General features: G+C 44.5%; 1 protein-coding gene across 1 annotated transcript; it reads right to left on the bottom strand.

The window, feature by feature from the left end:
* Positions 1-1,961: 1,961 nt before the first annotated feature.
* On the bottom strand, positions 1,962-16,217 carry STX12 (syntaxin 12). The gene is made up of 9 exons (XM_062508899.1): positions 16,089-16,217; positions 12,552-12,621; positions 10,632-10,731; positions 8,368-8,505; positions 7,453-7,496; positions 5,537-5,642; positions 5,012-5,084; positions 4,762-4,844; positions 1,962-3,393 (listed from the first exon to the last, which is right to left on the bottom strand). The coding sequence occupies exons 1-9, from the start codon at positions 16,201-16,203 to the stop codon at positions 3,304-3,306; spliced, it is 819 nt and encodes a 272-aa protein (XP_062364883.1). The 5' UTR covers positions 16,204-16,217; the 3' UTR covers positions 1,962-3,303.
* Between the last annotated feature and the right edge of the window lie 817 nt (positions 16,218-17,034).

Genomic DNA, 17,034 nt, shown 5'->3' with positions numbered 1-17,034 from the left:
GTTTTGAAGAAACGAACAAGGGTACCCTGATCCAAAGCTCTACTCCCGGCAGGAGGGCAAGGCAGGACATTTTCAGGGATCCCTTCCAACGCGGCTTTCCCACGACTCCAACCCAGCCAAAGGCATGGTCACGATGCTTCTCCTCCAACACTTGGTTCAGCCCTGACTTCTTAAGTCAAGCTAATAAAAACCCTAGGCTAGTTTTAAGCTGATAGATTTCCCGTACCGGATACATCCACACAGCAGAATATTTAATTTCTACCACACGTATTCTGTCAGAGCTCTTGGGCATCCCAGAGAGGGCCCAGGGCCCCCCGAGGCACCGTCGATGGCGGCACCCGCAGGCCCGCGCCCCGGCCCGGACCCCGTCGTCCCGGGCAGCACTCTGCGGCCCCTGGGAGCGCGGCCCCTGGGAGCGCAGCCCCTCGCCCCTTATCCCTCTCGGCCGCCCCGGCGCTCACCAGCTCGGGCACTCGAACAGGGACCCGCCGCCCGCCGGAGCCGCGCTCGCCGCCATCTTGGCTCTGCCCCATTCAGCCGGCGCGGGGCACCATGGGAGGCGGGGAATCGGCGCGCGGCGATCCCGGCGTGCCCTGCGCGACGCTGGCGGGGCGGGGACTGGACTGGGCGGGACCCAAAGTTACCCCGCCCCCCCTGGGGCTGGCCCCGCCCCCGCTTCGCCCTGGCGCGGGAGCTGCCGGCAGCCCCGGTACCAACCGTGGGACACGGGGACAGCCCCGGTACCAACAATAGGACACGGGGACAGCCCCGGTACCAACCGTGGGGCGCGCGGACAGCCCCGGTACCAACAATAGGACACGGGGACAGCCCCGGTACCAACCGTGGGACACGGGGACAGCCCCGGTACCAACCCTGGGGCGCGCGGACAGCCCCGGTACCAACCGTAGGACACGGGGACAGCCCCGGTACGAACTCTGGAACACGGGGGCAGCGCCTCTGGCCGAGCAGAGCCCAGGGCACAGCCCGGTACGAGCACACCCCGCCGAGCCGGTAGGAGCCACCTCTTCCCCGGGTCACCCCGGCCGCAGCTGCCCCAGGGCTGTGCTCGGAGCTCGCAGCCCGAGCGCCCCAGGCACAGCCACGCTCGCTCCTGCCCCCGGCTCTCTCGGCAGGCCAGGCTCCCCAGAATGCTTCCAGAAACTCCCTGAGCGGTAGAACACACATCCGAGAGCCAGGCACACCGTGCCAGCACACTGTAGCAACAGCCACGGGAGCTTTTCAAGTTTTGAAGATGGTGGCTTTTCAAACTCGGGAACGATTAATCAAGACTTAAAAATAGCATCTGCAGCCGTTCTACTGCCACGGTCAACGAGGGGCAGAGAGGAGAAAGGAGGCAAGCAGTTCAGAAACCCCGAGCTCAGCAGCCTTGAGTACCTGTGTCCTCAATTCCAGTTTCCAGAGGATTACAACAGGCTAGAAGAAGGATGGAGCCTACAAACAATGCTCCATTTTAGGTCTGGTGAGGAGCCAACTGCTTTTGCTCTTATATTGCAGTGTGACACCCAAAGGACTCTGCCTGGCAGCAGGCATGCACAAATCAATAGCTTCTACCATTTCCAATGAAAACTTTAAAAAAGGAGCAGAACAACACAGAGTTCCCTTGCTTTCAGTCAGATTTTATCGTACAGGCTCACCAATGCCTCCAAGTTCTAGCAAAAGGCAAACAGAACTGACCCAATGCTGCTCTGAGGTATGAGATTCATTATTCAGGGATCAGCTATTGTAAACAGGACTCTGAAGAGAAGTGGTGCATAGGTCCTTAAGAAATGAATTTCATGTATTCAGGCAGTTTCATTCTGAAAAATCAGGGACCACAGAACTAAAGCTGCAGGAAACACTGCTGTCCTGATGTAAAGTCCTTTACTATGCTTAGAGGGGGAACTGCAAACACAGTTTTCTTTCCCAATGTCTAAACTGCAAGAGAAATGAGCTCTGACAGAGGCTTTTAAAAGTGTTTATTGATGATTATTAGATGGAATGACGGCGCAATAGTGCAAACTACTGTGCAATTGGGAGAACACTCCCTTCCCAGCTTTCACGTTTACTTTATTATAGACGAGACATGGAATAAGGATTAGATACAAAACGGGTCAGTGTGCTGCATTTACCACCCCATTTGGGCTTTGGATAGATTACTGTTCCCTCAGTGCATGTCAGTTCAGAACTACATTAAAGTGGGGAGTGCCTGCTTGTTCTGCCCAATCCTATGAGCTAGAACCAGCAACCTTTTTCATTTGCACACACATCTGAATCTGAAAATCCTAGCACTTCACTCAGCCAGTTTCTGCACTTTCTGTTTCATAAATAATTGAAAATACCAAATGTTCACAAGCCACACATAATACTACAACACTACAAGTGAGCTTCATGAGCACTTCTTCAGAATCAAGATTTCTGCTAACACTCTTCACTAATCTTGCTAGCCTGTGAACTTAGATGCCCACTTCCTCATTTTTAAGTGTTTTTCCCCCTGGAAGCTTCTAAAAACAATTGGGAGTGAGCAGCTTAACTTTTTATATTTAGTGCTTGAGTCAGCATTGGAAGAGATTTATTTGTCCACTAGCAAGCAACCAGCTAGTTTGTCTAAGGAGATTGCACTGTTAGATTCTAAGTCAAAGAACATTCTGTCCTCAAGTGATGCATTCTGTGAAAAAACAATCCCAACCACACCCAAAAAAAATTAAACAGTTAGGAGTCTCAAGGCTAAACTGACCAGCATGTAGAGGTTCAAATTATCATCCACACATACCCTCCTTGCCTCTCCAATCTGTGACATCCTTTTCTTCAAGAGAATCTAGAACCACAGCCACCTGGAGACAATAAAACCATGGGGCAGATACTGGAGACTTTAGAAACTGCTGCATATACATAAAGTGACTTGGTGGTGGGCTGTCTTTGAACATCATTCTCATTCCAGTCCAACAAAGTTACCTACACATACAAAATGTTGAAGTTGTGCGACTTGTCAAAAACAAGACATCTCCAATTATTGATCACACTTCAGCATACAGCTGGGACAGGGAATAACACATTACAGAAAGCAAAACCACAAGATTTTAGTTACATAAAACAATATAATTTGTATATAAACTGATAAATATTGTCTCCATGGTTCACTAATTCCAAATACTAGTTATCTGCACATTAGTTGCTAATATCTATTACTGGAAGTAGTTCCAACTTGTGCTCTCTCAGGGTGGTCAATTCATCTCCGAGACTAGTCAGCCTGTTTGCCCTGACAGAAAAAATCCCAGCAGTGAGACTGGGTTCCATGGGAAGATTTCATGTTGCCTTCCAGATAATGAGTCCTATGATTATACAGACCACAGCAAGGCCAAGAATCAGGATACAGATCTTCTTACGGGATTTCTTCTAGTAAGAGAGAAAAAAAAACAAACAACACTGACACCATGAACACTTGAGGAAAAAGCAAGGCTACCATTCATGTTACTAACTTGGGTGAATAAGAGCACTTGATACCCACATTTATTGGGGAGAAGTAACCAGTGTAGTCTCAACACTTTTACATGTTCCTTAAATTCCATGATTCTACAGATGAATGTTTGTCATTTTAGGAGTGCAGTGGTCTAAGACATGCAGCTAAGTCAGAATGTGACAGGTTTTGCTTCTCTTGAGGAAAATACAGAGAAGCTTCAGAGAAGGCCAAAACCTTTCTAGCATTTTAGATTCTTCAGGTAATCCTAATCAAATTGCTAAGCAGTTCTCCAACACAATCTCCTCTTGGCCACTTGGGCTTCATGTTGCATCTCTACAATTTAAATGATTTCATGTAGAGTTAGTGGACTTGGATTTTACAGCTTTGCTCACTTTATTCATCACAGGAAACTACAGTCCATCAAGTATTTTTAACCTGGCGTCTAAGGATTTGAGAGTAGTTATATATAACTGCTTCTTTCTCCATCCAGAAAAACACCACATGCAAAGCATGTCCAACAGCACCCAAACTTAGATTTACAAATACCTCAGAACTTTGGCAAGGAAGCCATGGAAAGAGAGAATACCACTGCAGACTGCCAGATGGTAAAAGCAACATTCCTACTCTTGCACTCAACAGCACTGGAGTTTTACTGCCTTCCAGTGCCTCCCACTTAACAGCTTGGCAGAGTCCAGTATTTATCTTGTGTGGAAGCCTGAAGTCCCAGCAGTAAGGGGCCTGACTAAAGCAGAACCCTTACCCCTTCACAGAAGCTGGACCTACAGGGATAAGGATGATGAAAGGAACCTACAGAACACATGGGCTACCATACAGCAGTGAGAGCCACTGCAAGAGATGGGACAGGGAGCACATGCTATGGGGTAGAAACTCAGCAGCTGGACAGGAGTGTTGCAAATCCTGGTCACCACAAGTTACCCAAGTCTGGGCATAGATTTTTGCATGTCAGTGTCTTGGCTGATTATGTTTAAAAGTTGATACAACATCAGAATTTGTTCTTGTTTCTTCTGCTAACCCCTAACAACAACAAAGACAGGTAAACACTTATGCTTGCAGAGTGTGAAGTGCCAGACTCTATCTACTCCAAAGTAGAAGATGAATTTCTATACCATGTTTTTGACTCAAATGCTTTATATATTCCTTGCAGCCAGTTTTGAATGAATGCCAGCTTGCATGAGCTGCTTTTAATAACTAGTGTGGTATGCTGCAGTCCTCAGTGTCTTGCTCTGCCTGTTTCATTATCACTCAACCATACACTGACAATCCAGCAAGCACACAGAATTTACCTGATAATAGGCAGCTCTCTGTAACTGCTCACTGGCTCTTTCCACATGGACTTCTGCACTTTCCACATTTGCCTCTATGCTATCTATGGAAAAAACAGGAGAACTCATTGCAAAATATTTCAGAGCTTCAGTGTTTAAAAATTATAGCCGGAAATACAATACTTTTAATGCAAAATACTGAAAAAATTAATCCATGTTGGCAAAATATATAACTGAACCAAGAACAAACTTATTATGCAGATGCACTTACCAATCATATCTCCTTGGTCATGAATCATCATGGCTAAATCCTTAAATATCTGATTGACATCCAAAATGTCTGCCTGAAGACAACAGTTTAACAAGTTACAATGAACACTGGGTACAATATTTTCTAATCCTCACTCTTAGTACCTCTTCTGACCATCACTCAGAAGGTGAGAACAGACACCAGCATTCACTGAGGTGACTTGGTGTTAGCAGCTGTACAGTTTGGGGTTAACATGGGAGCTGACATTACTCCAGTTACTGAATACCTGTTTCATCACACCAGCAATTAGCACAGTATGAACACTGTAACATGAGTTGCTTCTTTCATATCTGAAGGATCACCAGTCAGCACTGAAGGAAAATATACCTCCTTCAACAGGAGTAGGGAGATGATCTTGGCATCAGTCCTGTCTATGAGGAACTCTACTCCTCCACCATCAGCTCTCCTCAGCCCATCCCATTAATTAACACTGCATCCTGTGATTTATCTCCCAGTGCTGTTAACTATGCAGGATTGACTGGTCACCTCTAATTGCCTGATCGCAGTTTCTCTTTCTTTAATGAGTTCAAGGTCCTGTTCAGTTATTGCCACATCTTCTTCCTGAGACTGCATCTGATTCCAGTCTTCACCACTGGAAAGAGAGGGAAAGTCAGTATCTCTCTGACTGTAGTTACTTCCATGCTGTATTTTATGGCAAAATGAGTTAAAGTTGAAGAGTTTCCTACAGAACAACCCCCAGGTTCTTGGCCCTGGCACTGTGTACAAGGACAGGACTGATTTGTGACAACAGTCACAAACTGGAACATTTGAAAAAAGGGACAGGTCAGGGAATGTGAAGACACTGAAAAGGAGTTACCTGCATAGCACACTCTGTTCTAGAATGTAACAATTATCTACAGCATTAGAGAAAAAAACTGCCTACTTCAGTTCTTCTTATTTTAAAAAAATACCTGTACCTTCCTTGCTTCTTACCATCCCTCCAAAAGGGAGAAATTAATGTGAAAGTTCTGATAGAGAGCAGCCTGCGAGCACATTAACAGAAGAGATGAACACCTGAAAAGCATCTGGATTCAAAGATTCTTGCCTATCTGACATTTGGAGATAAGACTAAAGTGTTTTAGTATTTTAACTCATTAGTCTAGTAGGAACTTTAAATTACACACCCAAAGAGATATTAAAACTCAAGTAACTTTGCATCCCAGTCTGCCTCTCTCCTGATGAGCTGGCTCTTCACAACTGCTGCAGAAGTTACATCAATTAGAGTGGAGCCACCATCTATAATAAAAGGCCATCTCTATGTTTAGTGTAGAATGTTCTTCAAGGGCAACATCTCAATTTTTTCAACGGAGAAGTGTGCCAGAACACATTGTACCAGTCCAGTGCTCAGTACAACACTAAAGAGTAAGTTTTAAAGTCTTGAAAGTGCCTAAAGAAATGAAAATAAGCTACATGAGTAGGTCAGATAGAGCTGACCATTCCAGTAATTCATCCCTGAGATGACCATAGGGTTTGCAGATATCTCAAAAGCAGAAGTTTCTGACACTTGGCACACAAGAACAGCTTTGAATGTGGAATAGCTATTGTGTGCCATCATCTCTTATCTCTGGGTCCCACTGCTTTAGTGTGCAAGGCCTTCAAACCCATCCCAGCACCTGAAAACTGAACCCCTGGGGTTTCATCCCTGGCTCACAGTGAAAACCCAGGGCTAACAATGGGACACAACCCAGCTGAGCAGATGAAGGGCAGTTTGCAGAGGGAGGATGAGACAGATAATCAAGGTCTCTTGATTCAGGAAGTTATTTCTACAAACAGGGCCAACAGATTTCAGCCCAGCTGAGACATTAATCACAAATACTTCTGCAGGGGCTCAGGCTCTCTTTACCACACTGCAGAGTTGATGTAACATTTTACAAAGCCATCTACCACACAGGCACATTGTTACTGCAGAAGCAGCATAACTGACAGGTGACAGTAATGCTGCCTTGTGCACATTCCAGGATAATTTTGCTAGTGCACAATGCCCAGGACTTCTGAATTTTAGGCAGCCTCAACTGCTCTTCTGCTGTAGCTCCAACTGGACTGCTAGAGAACTTCCAAACCCATGATATAAATATGCAGCTCTCTGTGGAAAGAGTCACAGTGAGCAAAATCCTGTCTGGTAATCTTGTGTTTAAAGGCCAGAACATCAGGAGCTGCCACATCCTAAGGACTCTACTATTCCTCTCAGGGTTGTAATCACACAATCTATACTTAAGGAGGAAAAAATACTGTCATATGCAATTTTTTACATGGTCTATTACATGTGCTGTAATAGTTGCTTTTCAACTCTTTTTGCTTTGTGCTCAGCCAGCAGAGCCTGGCCCAAGTTACAGTAATATATCACACCATAAAAACTTTTAGTTACATGTACTGAAAACCTCAAGAGTATAAGAAGTTATTACCTATCAAATGAAACAAGCTGTTCTTCTCTGAACCGCTCATCAGCCTGGAAGAGATAAATGAGTCACTACTCTCACAGACTACCAGGACCATGCACAAAATCATCAGCAATATCTTGAAGACCAAGGCACATACCGTCCAGAGTTCCAGGAGAATGCCACTGTCACTGCAGCTTTTAGATTTAACTCAGGTTATGTAAGATTAGTTTTAGCTTAATCTTTATATTTAATTTTTAGGTTCAGATTGTCTCTGCAAATCAGAGGCAACTGAATGATCAAAAGCAGCCAGTCCATGTTCTTGGACCAGATGTCAATGTTTATAACCTCCTTTCCCAACATGAAGCAAAAAATTTAGAGCATAACTTAATGGATAAATGTATTCCCTTGCAGAAATTAAGAATGCAGAGCTAGCAGAAAGCCCTGAGGTAAGAGGAGAGAAATGCTTTCACTGGCCATTTTATTATGAACTCTTAGGGGTTTGTCAAAACATAACAGTGACCATACATTGGAGATATTAGCAGGACAGAAATCATAAGAATATAGAGCAACACAGTGTGAGATTTGACACGTAATTTAAGGTGTGGTAAGCTTCCATTTGAAGTCTTAATTTTTATAGCACAGGGCTGACATGAATGAAGAGCAGCCTGCAATACTTTGCTATTCACTATGCTTTGACTCCCATCTCATCTTCTGCGACGTTTGCAACTACCAGGATTCCTTCCCTCCTCTACACTGACACTGGAGCACACTGAAACAAGAGATTACTTCCAACACCTGGAATGGAAAACTACTGCACCAAGGCCTCAGCTTGACTCAGTAAGGTGTTAGTAAACAGGTGTGAGGTTGGAAGGCAAGTACAAGATCTCTGAGAAAACTTATAGTTCACTGTATCACTCCAAAATTCCCATAAATACTTACAGAAATACGGGAGCCAGCTCTCGCCCTTGCTACGGTCTCTTTTTCCTTCTCTGACACTCTCCTCTGTACTGCCTGGAAATTATTTAAGGCTGTGGAGAAGTCATTCATTAATCGTTCTTTCTGAAGCCTCTGTTGGCGCTGAAGAATCAAAACACAAATAAAGTGACTGTCAGACTCTTGAAAAACCATCATAACAACAACAACAACAACAAAGAGTGCTGGCATTCAGTGATCTTTTGGTGCCAGTGGTGTGGGGTGCTGGATAGAACAAAAAGCCCACCATGTTTTAATTCCTTAAACCAGTGCTCCATGCCTTGTCAACTGCAGGACAGTTTTGTGCAACAAGGCTCTCCAATTTCAATGTAGTTTTAAAGTCTGAAATACACCATTACTTTTATTTGAATCACATTCAAAAAATTCACCACATTTAACTACATACCTTTTGGTTACCCACAATGCCTTTTCCCTCCATTCCTCCACTTAGCCAACCTCATTTTACCTAACAAAATACACACAAATACTCACTTAACTCACAAATACAGGAAGCCTCACACTTAGAGAATTTATGATAACACCTGCTGTCCCAGCCTCCTTAGCTGCATCTCCCAAACCATGCCACACTACAAGCCTGTTGTTATTAGATCAGATACACATCCTTAGTCCTGACCACCATTTCACTTTATCTTTTCTCCAAATACATTAGTTGCAATAATCCTTTTTATCCTCATTTTACAATGTCTATTTATTTAGCCTCCACAGGACATATCTTTGACTGTTGTGACATTTCCAGTGATGGGAAATAAGCAATTGTGGAAAAGCTCGTCCAAAGGAAAGCTTTATGTCAGTTCTTATGTTTTCTAATAGAGAGATTTGCCATAGCTGGGATTTCCAGGACTGTAATCCTGCAATGAGTGCGTACCAATTCAACAATAATTTCAAGGAAATAAATATTTTCAATTATATTTTTTCTATAATAAGCCACTGCAGCAGCCTCATAATACACTGAAGCTTCCATCTGAACCCTCTGGAAGCAACAACCCTTCTGCCAGAGCAGATCCTCAGCATACTGATTCCAGCTTCTGCAGATCTGGGGATCTGGAGAATTTGTCATGTGTATAGCCTGTTGGTAACAAGGGTTAATTAGGGTAACAAGGATTTGTGAAAAACTTCATCTTATTTTATGCTTAAGCTGTGTTGACTTAACTTAGAGCTATTAGTTCATATAACAGCTTTGATAGATTATAGAATCATTGCACCACTGACTGGAGCAATGCCTAAATGCCTTTGAAAAACAGGCTTAAGCTGTGTGCCCAAGGAAGCCTGCTGAAAGGGTAATCTTGAATTCTCAGCTCTTGGACTGGCACTGAAATAGCATGTGCATTTTTTCACAGAGCATTCAACTACCAATTGGTAAGTAAAAGAAAATACTTCAAAATAATATAGAGCAATAAAAAAATGCAGCATTTGACTGAATTTTCCCTGGGCTGCATTCAGTGAGAGGCACATGACAGTATTTTGTTCATCATGGAAGATTAACTGAAAAATATTTTCTGAAACAACCAGCAAACGGCCATGCATCCAACTGGTATACAAACCTTAAATACAGAATTAGACCAAGACAACATCTGCTGACCCACATCCCCAGATCATCCTACAATAGCACCCCAAAAGCAGGCTGTTGTGAATTGGAACTAGCAGCAGAGAACTGTCCCTTCCCTTTCCCAAAGGGAGCAGGAACTAGTATTTGTTAAGAGAAAATCATCTTTGTCTCATCGTATTTTGATTTATTCAAACATAAGCAAAGTGAGTCAGCTTTCCCCCCCTTCCACCACTAATAAATCACATGCAAGGGAAAGCTTTCTGGCATGCTCTCATTTCATACTGACAGGCAGTTTGCTCTGAATTCTTATCCTAAAACACTACTTTCCACCACCAAGGCATTTTGTAAACAAGATTATTTTTCAGAAATTTACTCAGAAAACCAGAATTGCACACTGAGTTCTCCCCAAACACTTAGGGCCTCTTATTCTCATGTGGGAAAGTTTTATACCTATTTGCTCCTGGGAAACATGGTTTTCCCAGTGTCATATAAGCAGCCAGGATGCAGCCAGCTTAATGAGTTTCTCTACTTCACCATCATCCTTCATTGGAAAAGGCTGCTGTCTCTTCAGCTGTGCCAGTTCAGACTTTGTGATGTTGTGGTCTACCCTAGTTTCATGAAATGAGTGATCTAGAAGTATGTCCAGGAAGTTCTGCATGCCTACCTGTTCAGAAGCAGACAGGGGAAGTGGCAGAGACCCCAGCTCCTTTAGATATTCATTGGTTTCTTTGGCAAGGCGGTTTGCAGAGTGCTGCAGCTGTTGTCTGAAACAGAAATTCAAAGGCAGTTACATATAGAAATTCAAAAGCAGTTACACAAGATCTACCTAAAAAGCAGCCATTGAGCATTTCAGCATTCAGACTAAATAGGGGTTCTGAGATCACACAGCTTTACAGTACGTTTTTTTCAACCTAAAGGATCAGAGATATGCTTTGGTTTTTTAACATCAACTTGACTCTGGACTACATTACAAAAAAAAGATCAGAATAAATTCTTTGCTCCCTGCTAACTAGTATAATTCAGTAGCTTAAAAAATATCTTTTTCTCCAATGGCATAAGAGAGAAACAACTTCATTCAGTGAACATAATCCCTCTTTTAGGGTGAATTCCTTATGGTACCACTTAGTAACTAACTCTTCACTTGACAACCATCAACTCCATTGGTTAAATGTACATTTGATAAAAGTACAGGGACTCTGATACTAAATTCTTCATTTTTGTGAAAAATAGTGGTCAGAAAGAAGAACAATCCAGCTTCTACTTCAGGAATTGAAAGGCCTTCCCTTGAGCCTTGTACATTTTCCAACAACATTGCAATATGAAGCTATTATTGTGAAGCATCTAATACTATTATATAAAATCTATAATGTAAACTAGGAATAAAAATACTAAAACCAGAAGAAATTTCTTTTGCATTCAGTGGGTACAAGAGGCTTAAGTGAAAGTCACTTACTTGGCCCAATGGACACACAATCCAAGGCATCCAGGCTCCATTATTGTATAAACTGTGTATGTAAACTAAACATACCATCCATGCATTTTAGCAAGTTTGTATGGCAGCTGACAATTTGTGGGGTGCAGTCACTCTCACCCCAAGGAGGAGAGATTATGCAGTGATGTTAAAGGGGAAGGCATTTGTTTGGTCACCAGTGATTAATTCTTTAATCTACTGATTAAAGAGAGATTGAGTCAACTGAGCGGCTCAAGGAAACAAATCCCTTCTACTCCCAATTGGACTCTGATCTCATCCTTCAAATGTGGTATGTGTATCTTCCACCACAGGTCATGAATTTATCTAAAAATCACTATTACAAAAACCAGGCTAATTGTGCATTCAGAGATTCAAGGTACTGTCACATGAAGAGAGAATGAAAGAATGTACTTTCAAGTTTTCTCTGGTGACCTCAGAAATTATACTTTCCATAATGTGCTATTTATGTTCCACAAGTTTGTAAAAGATGCACAGACACAGAGAGCACCTGTACAGTCTCTCCAGGGGTCAGTTTGAACTACATCTGTTTAAATGTCCTTTACATGGTCCCCCACTGGCATATTATTCTTCTGAAATTACATATTACATTTTTTTCTGCCATATACTATTGCTAATCTTTCTACTGCCTACACCAACCTGCACTACAAGCTACTTTTTCACCATCTATGGGGTTTCCTGACTGTTTCTCCTTACTGGTGTCATGTGAGCACCAAATACCTGGTATGGCATTCATTTCTTCTGAACCATGACTGAAGCTAGTATGACTGCTCCTCAGAGGACAGCTAATGCTAATGCATAGCTGAGGTATGACTACTTTTAAAAGAAACTATAGAAGAACTATATAGAAGAACAATATAGAAAGAACTGCTCCTACCCAGCAACTTTGAATGGCTTCTCCAGAGTCCTGCAGGAACACTTTAATTTGTCTAGTAAACTACTTTATGCAGCTCATCCTTCTAGGTTTGCAGGACTGTATTAAATTTATCTAATAAATCATCTCCCCAAAGCAAGTCTGTCCCAAAGCACTGTCCCTAAGAACACAGACAGAAATGAAAGAAAATTTATACCAATGTTTGCTCATTTAATACTCACAAATTTTCCTGAAGCTTGCTGGAATCCTGCTTGGTTCCCAGCTGGCTCATCAAATTCTTTATTTGAGCAGCTGAAGATAAAGAGATCACAAGATGAGATCTTACTTGAGTAAGACAAATTCAAACATATTTTATTCCTTCTTGAATGCATTCTTTTAGCTTTCTCCAAAAGAAAGCTAAAAGCTAAATTTATTTCAATATCTGACTTAACCCAGTAAGGAAAAACTTATAATCTTTGCTTTAAATATATACAAGTATCTTATGGATGCCAAGAGGATGGGGCCAGAGTCTTCTCCCTGGTGTCCAGAGACAGGACACATGACAACAGCCACAACTGAAACACAGGAAGTCCCATCTAAATATGACAAAAAATTCATTTGCTGAGAGGGTGACACAGCCCTGGAACAGGCTGCCCACAGAAGCTGTGGAGTCTCCTTTCCTGGAGATATTCAAACCCTGACTGGATGCACAACCTGCTCAGGGGGAGCCTGCTTTAGCAGGGGCTGGATTAGATGAACTCCAGAGGTCCTTTCCAAACCCAACAGCTCTGGGATTCTGTGAAAAGTGTATTTTAAACATCCCCACCTATACATGATCCAGCCTAACAAACTAACTAACAAGAAAGTGATAGTGAGGCATAGATATCCTGAAGAGAAGTCAGTGGAGCTAAGAGCTTGTGCACTCCTTTTCCTCAACCTTTTTAGACCAACTAACATAGCTGTTTCTACCAGATTCACTATTTTAAGCTACCACTGCTGCAGAAAAACTTCACTATGCTGTGTTGCCACTTACACATTATTTTTAAGTTACTTAAATTATTAGTGCTCAGTTAAAAAAAATAAAAAGACAATGCCAAGTGTTGCTATTAGTTTCAAATCCTGCCTACCCCAGAGCTGAATTTTTATACTCATGATAGTCCAAACCTTTCACAGTACTGGCACAAACAATCTTTCAAGAAAACAGATAGCAACGTGCACCTCAGAGTTTGCCTTTGTCAATTTGAAACCATGCTGTAGCACAGAGAGATATTTTAGACCTCCTTCTTCCTTATCTCAAATGTTTTCCCACATTTTTTATTTTCTTTGTGTAGGCACTCATGATCACGAAACCACACAATGAATCACATCAAACCATTAACCTATATGAAAAGCAAGTACATTTTCTCTTCCCACTCCTTCTACCTTAGAATTCTTTTCTGACAGATCAAGAAGCTTTATTCTTGATCCACTTTATTCTGCAGCAGCACAGTTTTTATCATTACTGAAGTGCTGGGCTCAGCACATACAATAGCAGCACAAAAATGGACTGTGCAAAATCAATCATGAAATCTATGCTATTGCATCATGCCAGTGAGAGGCAAGACCAAGGATCACCTTAATACAGTTCCACAGGCAACTGAACTGAATTATCCCACAAGTTTAACAAGAGTTTCTTCCTCAGAGACACCCTCCTGTGTAACTTCTGCTTTCAGCCTGGAGCCTCTGCAGCTGATTAAATGTGTTGCTGGAAAAGCATCAGATCCCTACAATGGCCACTTCTTTTAAAGGGATGCCCAATGGCTTACAACAAGGGCAGCTCAGCTAAAGCTGCAATACAAGTTAATCAGTAATGAGCTTTTACATCCACCAAGTGTATTCTCACCTAGAATTTCAGCCTTCTGTTAGGTTATACAGTGAGGAGTTAGTTGGCAACTCCTCATACACTGAGCTTGGCTTCCAGCAAGACTGCACATATTTCACAGCTCTGTCAGACACAGGAAGGTCAGAAAAATCCAAGCTGGTGACAAACAGCACAAGGACTGCACTCGGTGGTGTGGATGCTGAGGACTTGGCAAACAGCATTTGTGCCATAATGTCCAGACACTCTGTGACTTATTTCTCTGTGCATGGGGAGATTGTTGCACAGTCTCGTTTCCAGGCCAAGCAATGTCTGTCCTGCCCTGAGCCAGGTTTAGCAGTTCGCTTTGCTTAGTGTATCTCAGCCAACAGCAACACACAGAGCCTACACAAAATGAGAATAAAGTGTCTGGGAAATTAAAGGAAGAGGCTGGAGCTCTTTATTCTTTGGATAGTGGGTATGCAACGACACACAGGGCCCCTCAATCAACAGCTTTCCATCTCCAAGCCCTTTTAATTTCAGGCTGTAGAGCCTTCCACATGCTCGCTATCTGACAGCTAAGATTTCTTGAAACACTTCAATCTCTCCTCTAGCTGTAAGTCTGTTACATTACCGGAGCAAACAACAGTTCTGCCAGCTCAGGCCTCCGGTTTTCTGTACATTTTGTGTGAAATGCTCACTCCACAGAGACTCCCCAAAGAAGTCAGTAATACTCAGCTGTGCATACTGTTTGCCTGCTCTGTTCCTTATAGGGGAAGAAGAAATGAGGACAGGCTTAAGGCTTCTATGTATCTTTTTCTCTTAGGCTTGAATGGAAAGCTTTTATATAGAGTGTAATAAAGTTAACTACTGTAACATTAAGTCAGATGTTCTGTGTGTGTTCCCACCCACCTCGATAAAACTGTAAGGGTATTTGTTTAACTTGAGATAGGCAGCATGGAGATAGGATGGCTGCAGGTCATGAGACAGCAGAAGCCTGTCCCTATGAGAGAGAGAGCTGCTTAGAACAGGAGGCTCTAAGAAATCCCGTGGAAGGAAGGAAAAAAGGAGTGTAAAGGGAAAAAAAAAGGCAGAAAAAGGGGGAAAAACCTCAACAAGCCATACTATCTGGCAAACTTTGAAGCAATTCAGCAATGCCTACACGAAGGAGAAATGAATGTGACTGAGCAAAGCATTTTCAGTAATATAAATAGCTTTCTTTGTATCATCAGAGAAGTCACCAGCTTTCTGAGGAACCAACATGTTCAACTGTTTTTTCCCTTAAAAACTTGCATGGGCACTTGAGGAATTAATGCCTTTTTTAGCAAAGGCCGTATCCTCAGGAAGAATTATATCAAAAACTCTCCTGGATGTACCCGCTTTAACGAGCAGCATTTCAGAGATCACTACTGAGATTTCTGTGATTACCATACAATACCGATATCTTCCTCTAATGACAACCTCGCGACCAAGGAAGTGCAACACCGTGTCCTTAATTAAACTAAACATCCTGTCCGGGAGCAGGACACTGCCGGCACAGCGAGGGGAAAGCCGCACACCCTCATCCCCACTCGAGGTCCCTGGCACAGGCGACACCTCGGGCTGCTGCTGCTCCCGGAGCCCCTCACTGAGGGCACCCGAAGCCAGCCAGGGGCCGGACAGGCCGAGATGTCAGTGCCGCGGAGGAAGGGGAGGCTCGGTGACAGGGACAGACCCTCACAGAGAGCGCCCGCAGCGTTCACCGCGTCCAGCAGAGCGGCTGGGCATCACCGCGCCCGGCACCTGCCGTGTGCCCGGACCGGCTCCGCCCGCCTTGGGCAGCCCTGCCCGGCACCGCTACGGAGAGGCTCTGCCCACCCCGGCTCCCGCCGCACCCTCACGCTCCCGGCCCCGGGGCGCTGCCGAGCCGGGCCGCCCCATCCCTCCCCGGCCGCGCACTCACTGTACTGCGCAATACGCTGCACGTTGCCGCTGCATGTCTGGATGATGCCGCCGAAGTCCCGGGGCGGCGGTGGCGGCGCCGCGGGGCCCCGCGGGTCCAGCGGCCCGTACGACATGGCCGGGCCGGAGCGAGCGCGGGCCCCGCTGACAGCGCCCGCCCGCCCCGCGCCTGCGCGGCCGCCGCGCCTGCGCGCTGGGGGCGGGCTGGGAGCGCGGGCGGTGTGAGGGGACGGGGGAGCGATGTGAGGGGAGAGGGGAGCGGTGTGAGGGGTGCGGTGTGAGGGGACAGGGGAGCGATGTGATGGGAGAGGGGAGCGGTGTGAGGGGAGCCGTGTGAGGGGAGAGGGGAGCGGTGTGAGGGGTGCGGTGTGAGGGGACAGGGGAGCGATGTGATGGGAGAGGGGAGCGGTGTGAGGGGAGCCGTGTGAGGGGAGAGGTGTGAGGGGACAGGGGAGCGGTGTGAAGGGACAGGGGAGCGGTGTGAGGGGACGGAGAGCGGAATCGGGGCTCGCGGGCTCGCTGAGGGTGGGATGGGATAGGATAGGATAGGATAGGATAGGATAGGATAGGATAGGATAGGATAGGATAGGATAGGATAGGATAGGATAGGATAGGATAGGATAGGATAGGATAGGATAGGATAGGATAGGATAGGATAGGATAGGATAGGATAGGATAGGATAGGATAGGATAGGATAGGATGGGATGATAGGATAGGATAAGGACAGGACAGGACAGGATAGGAAAGGATGCCATCCTTCCATCACCTGGAAGTAACATTAATTTTTACAGAGATGTGCTCTGTTCTGGGTAGCGTGCCTGCCCCAGTACAGCCATACAAGCCCATTTCAGGATGCTGTTCTGTGCTGTGAACCATGACAGCTTGCCGTCACTCTTCACCAAGGGTATGGCAGAAGGGTATGCTCCTGCTTGTCTGCAGGAGCATA

The sequence above is a fragment of the Cinclus cinclus genome, chromosome 26 (genome assembly GCF_963662255.1).
Source record: "Cinclus cinclus chromosome 26, bCinCin1.1, whole genome shotgun sequence".
Lineage (NCBI taxonomy): Eukaryota > Metazoa > Chordata > Aves > Passeriformes > Cinclidae > Cinclus > Cinclus cinclus.
Note: the sequence above shows the minus strand (reverse complement) of the source record. Positions and strands in the feature narration are given on the sequence as shown.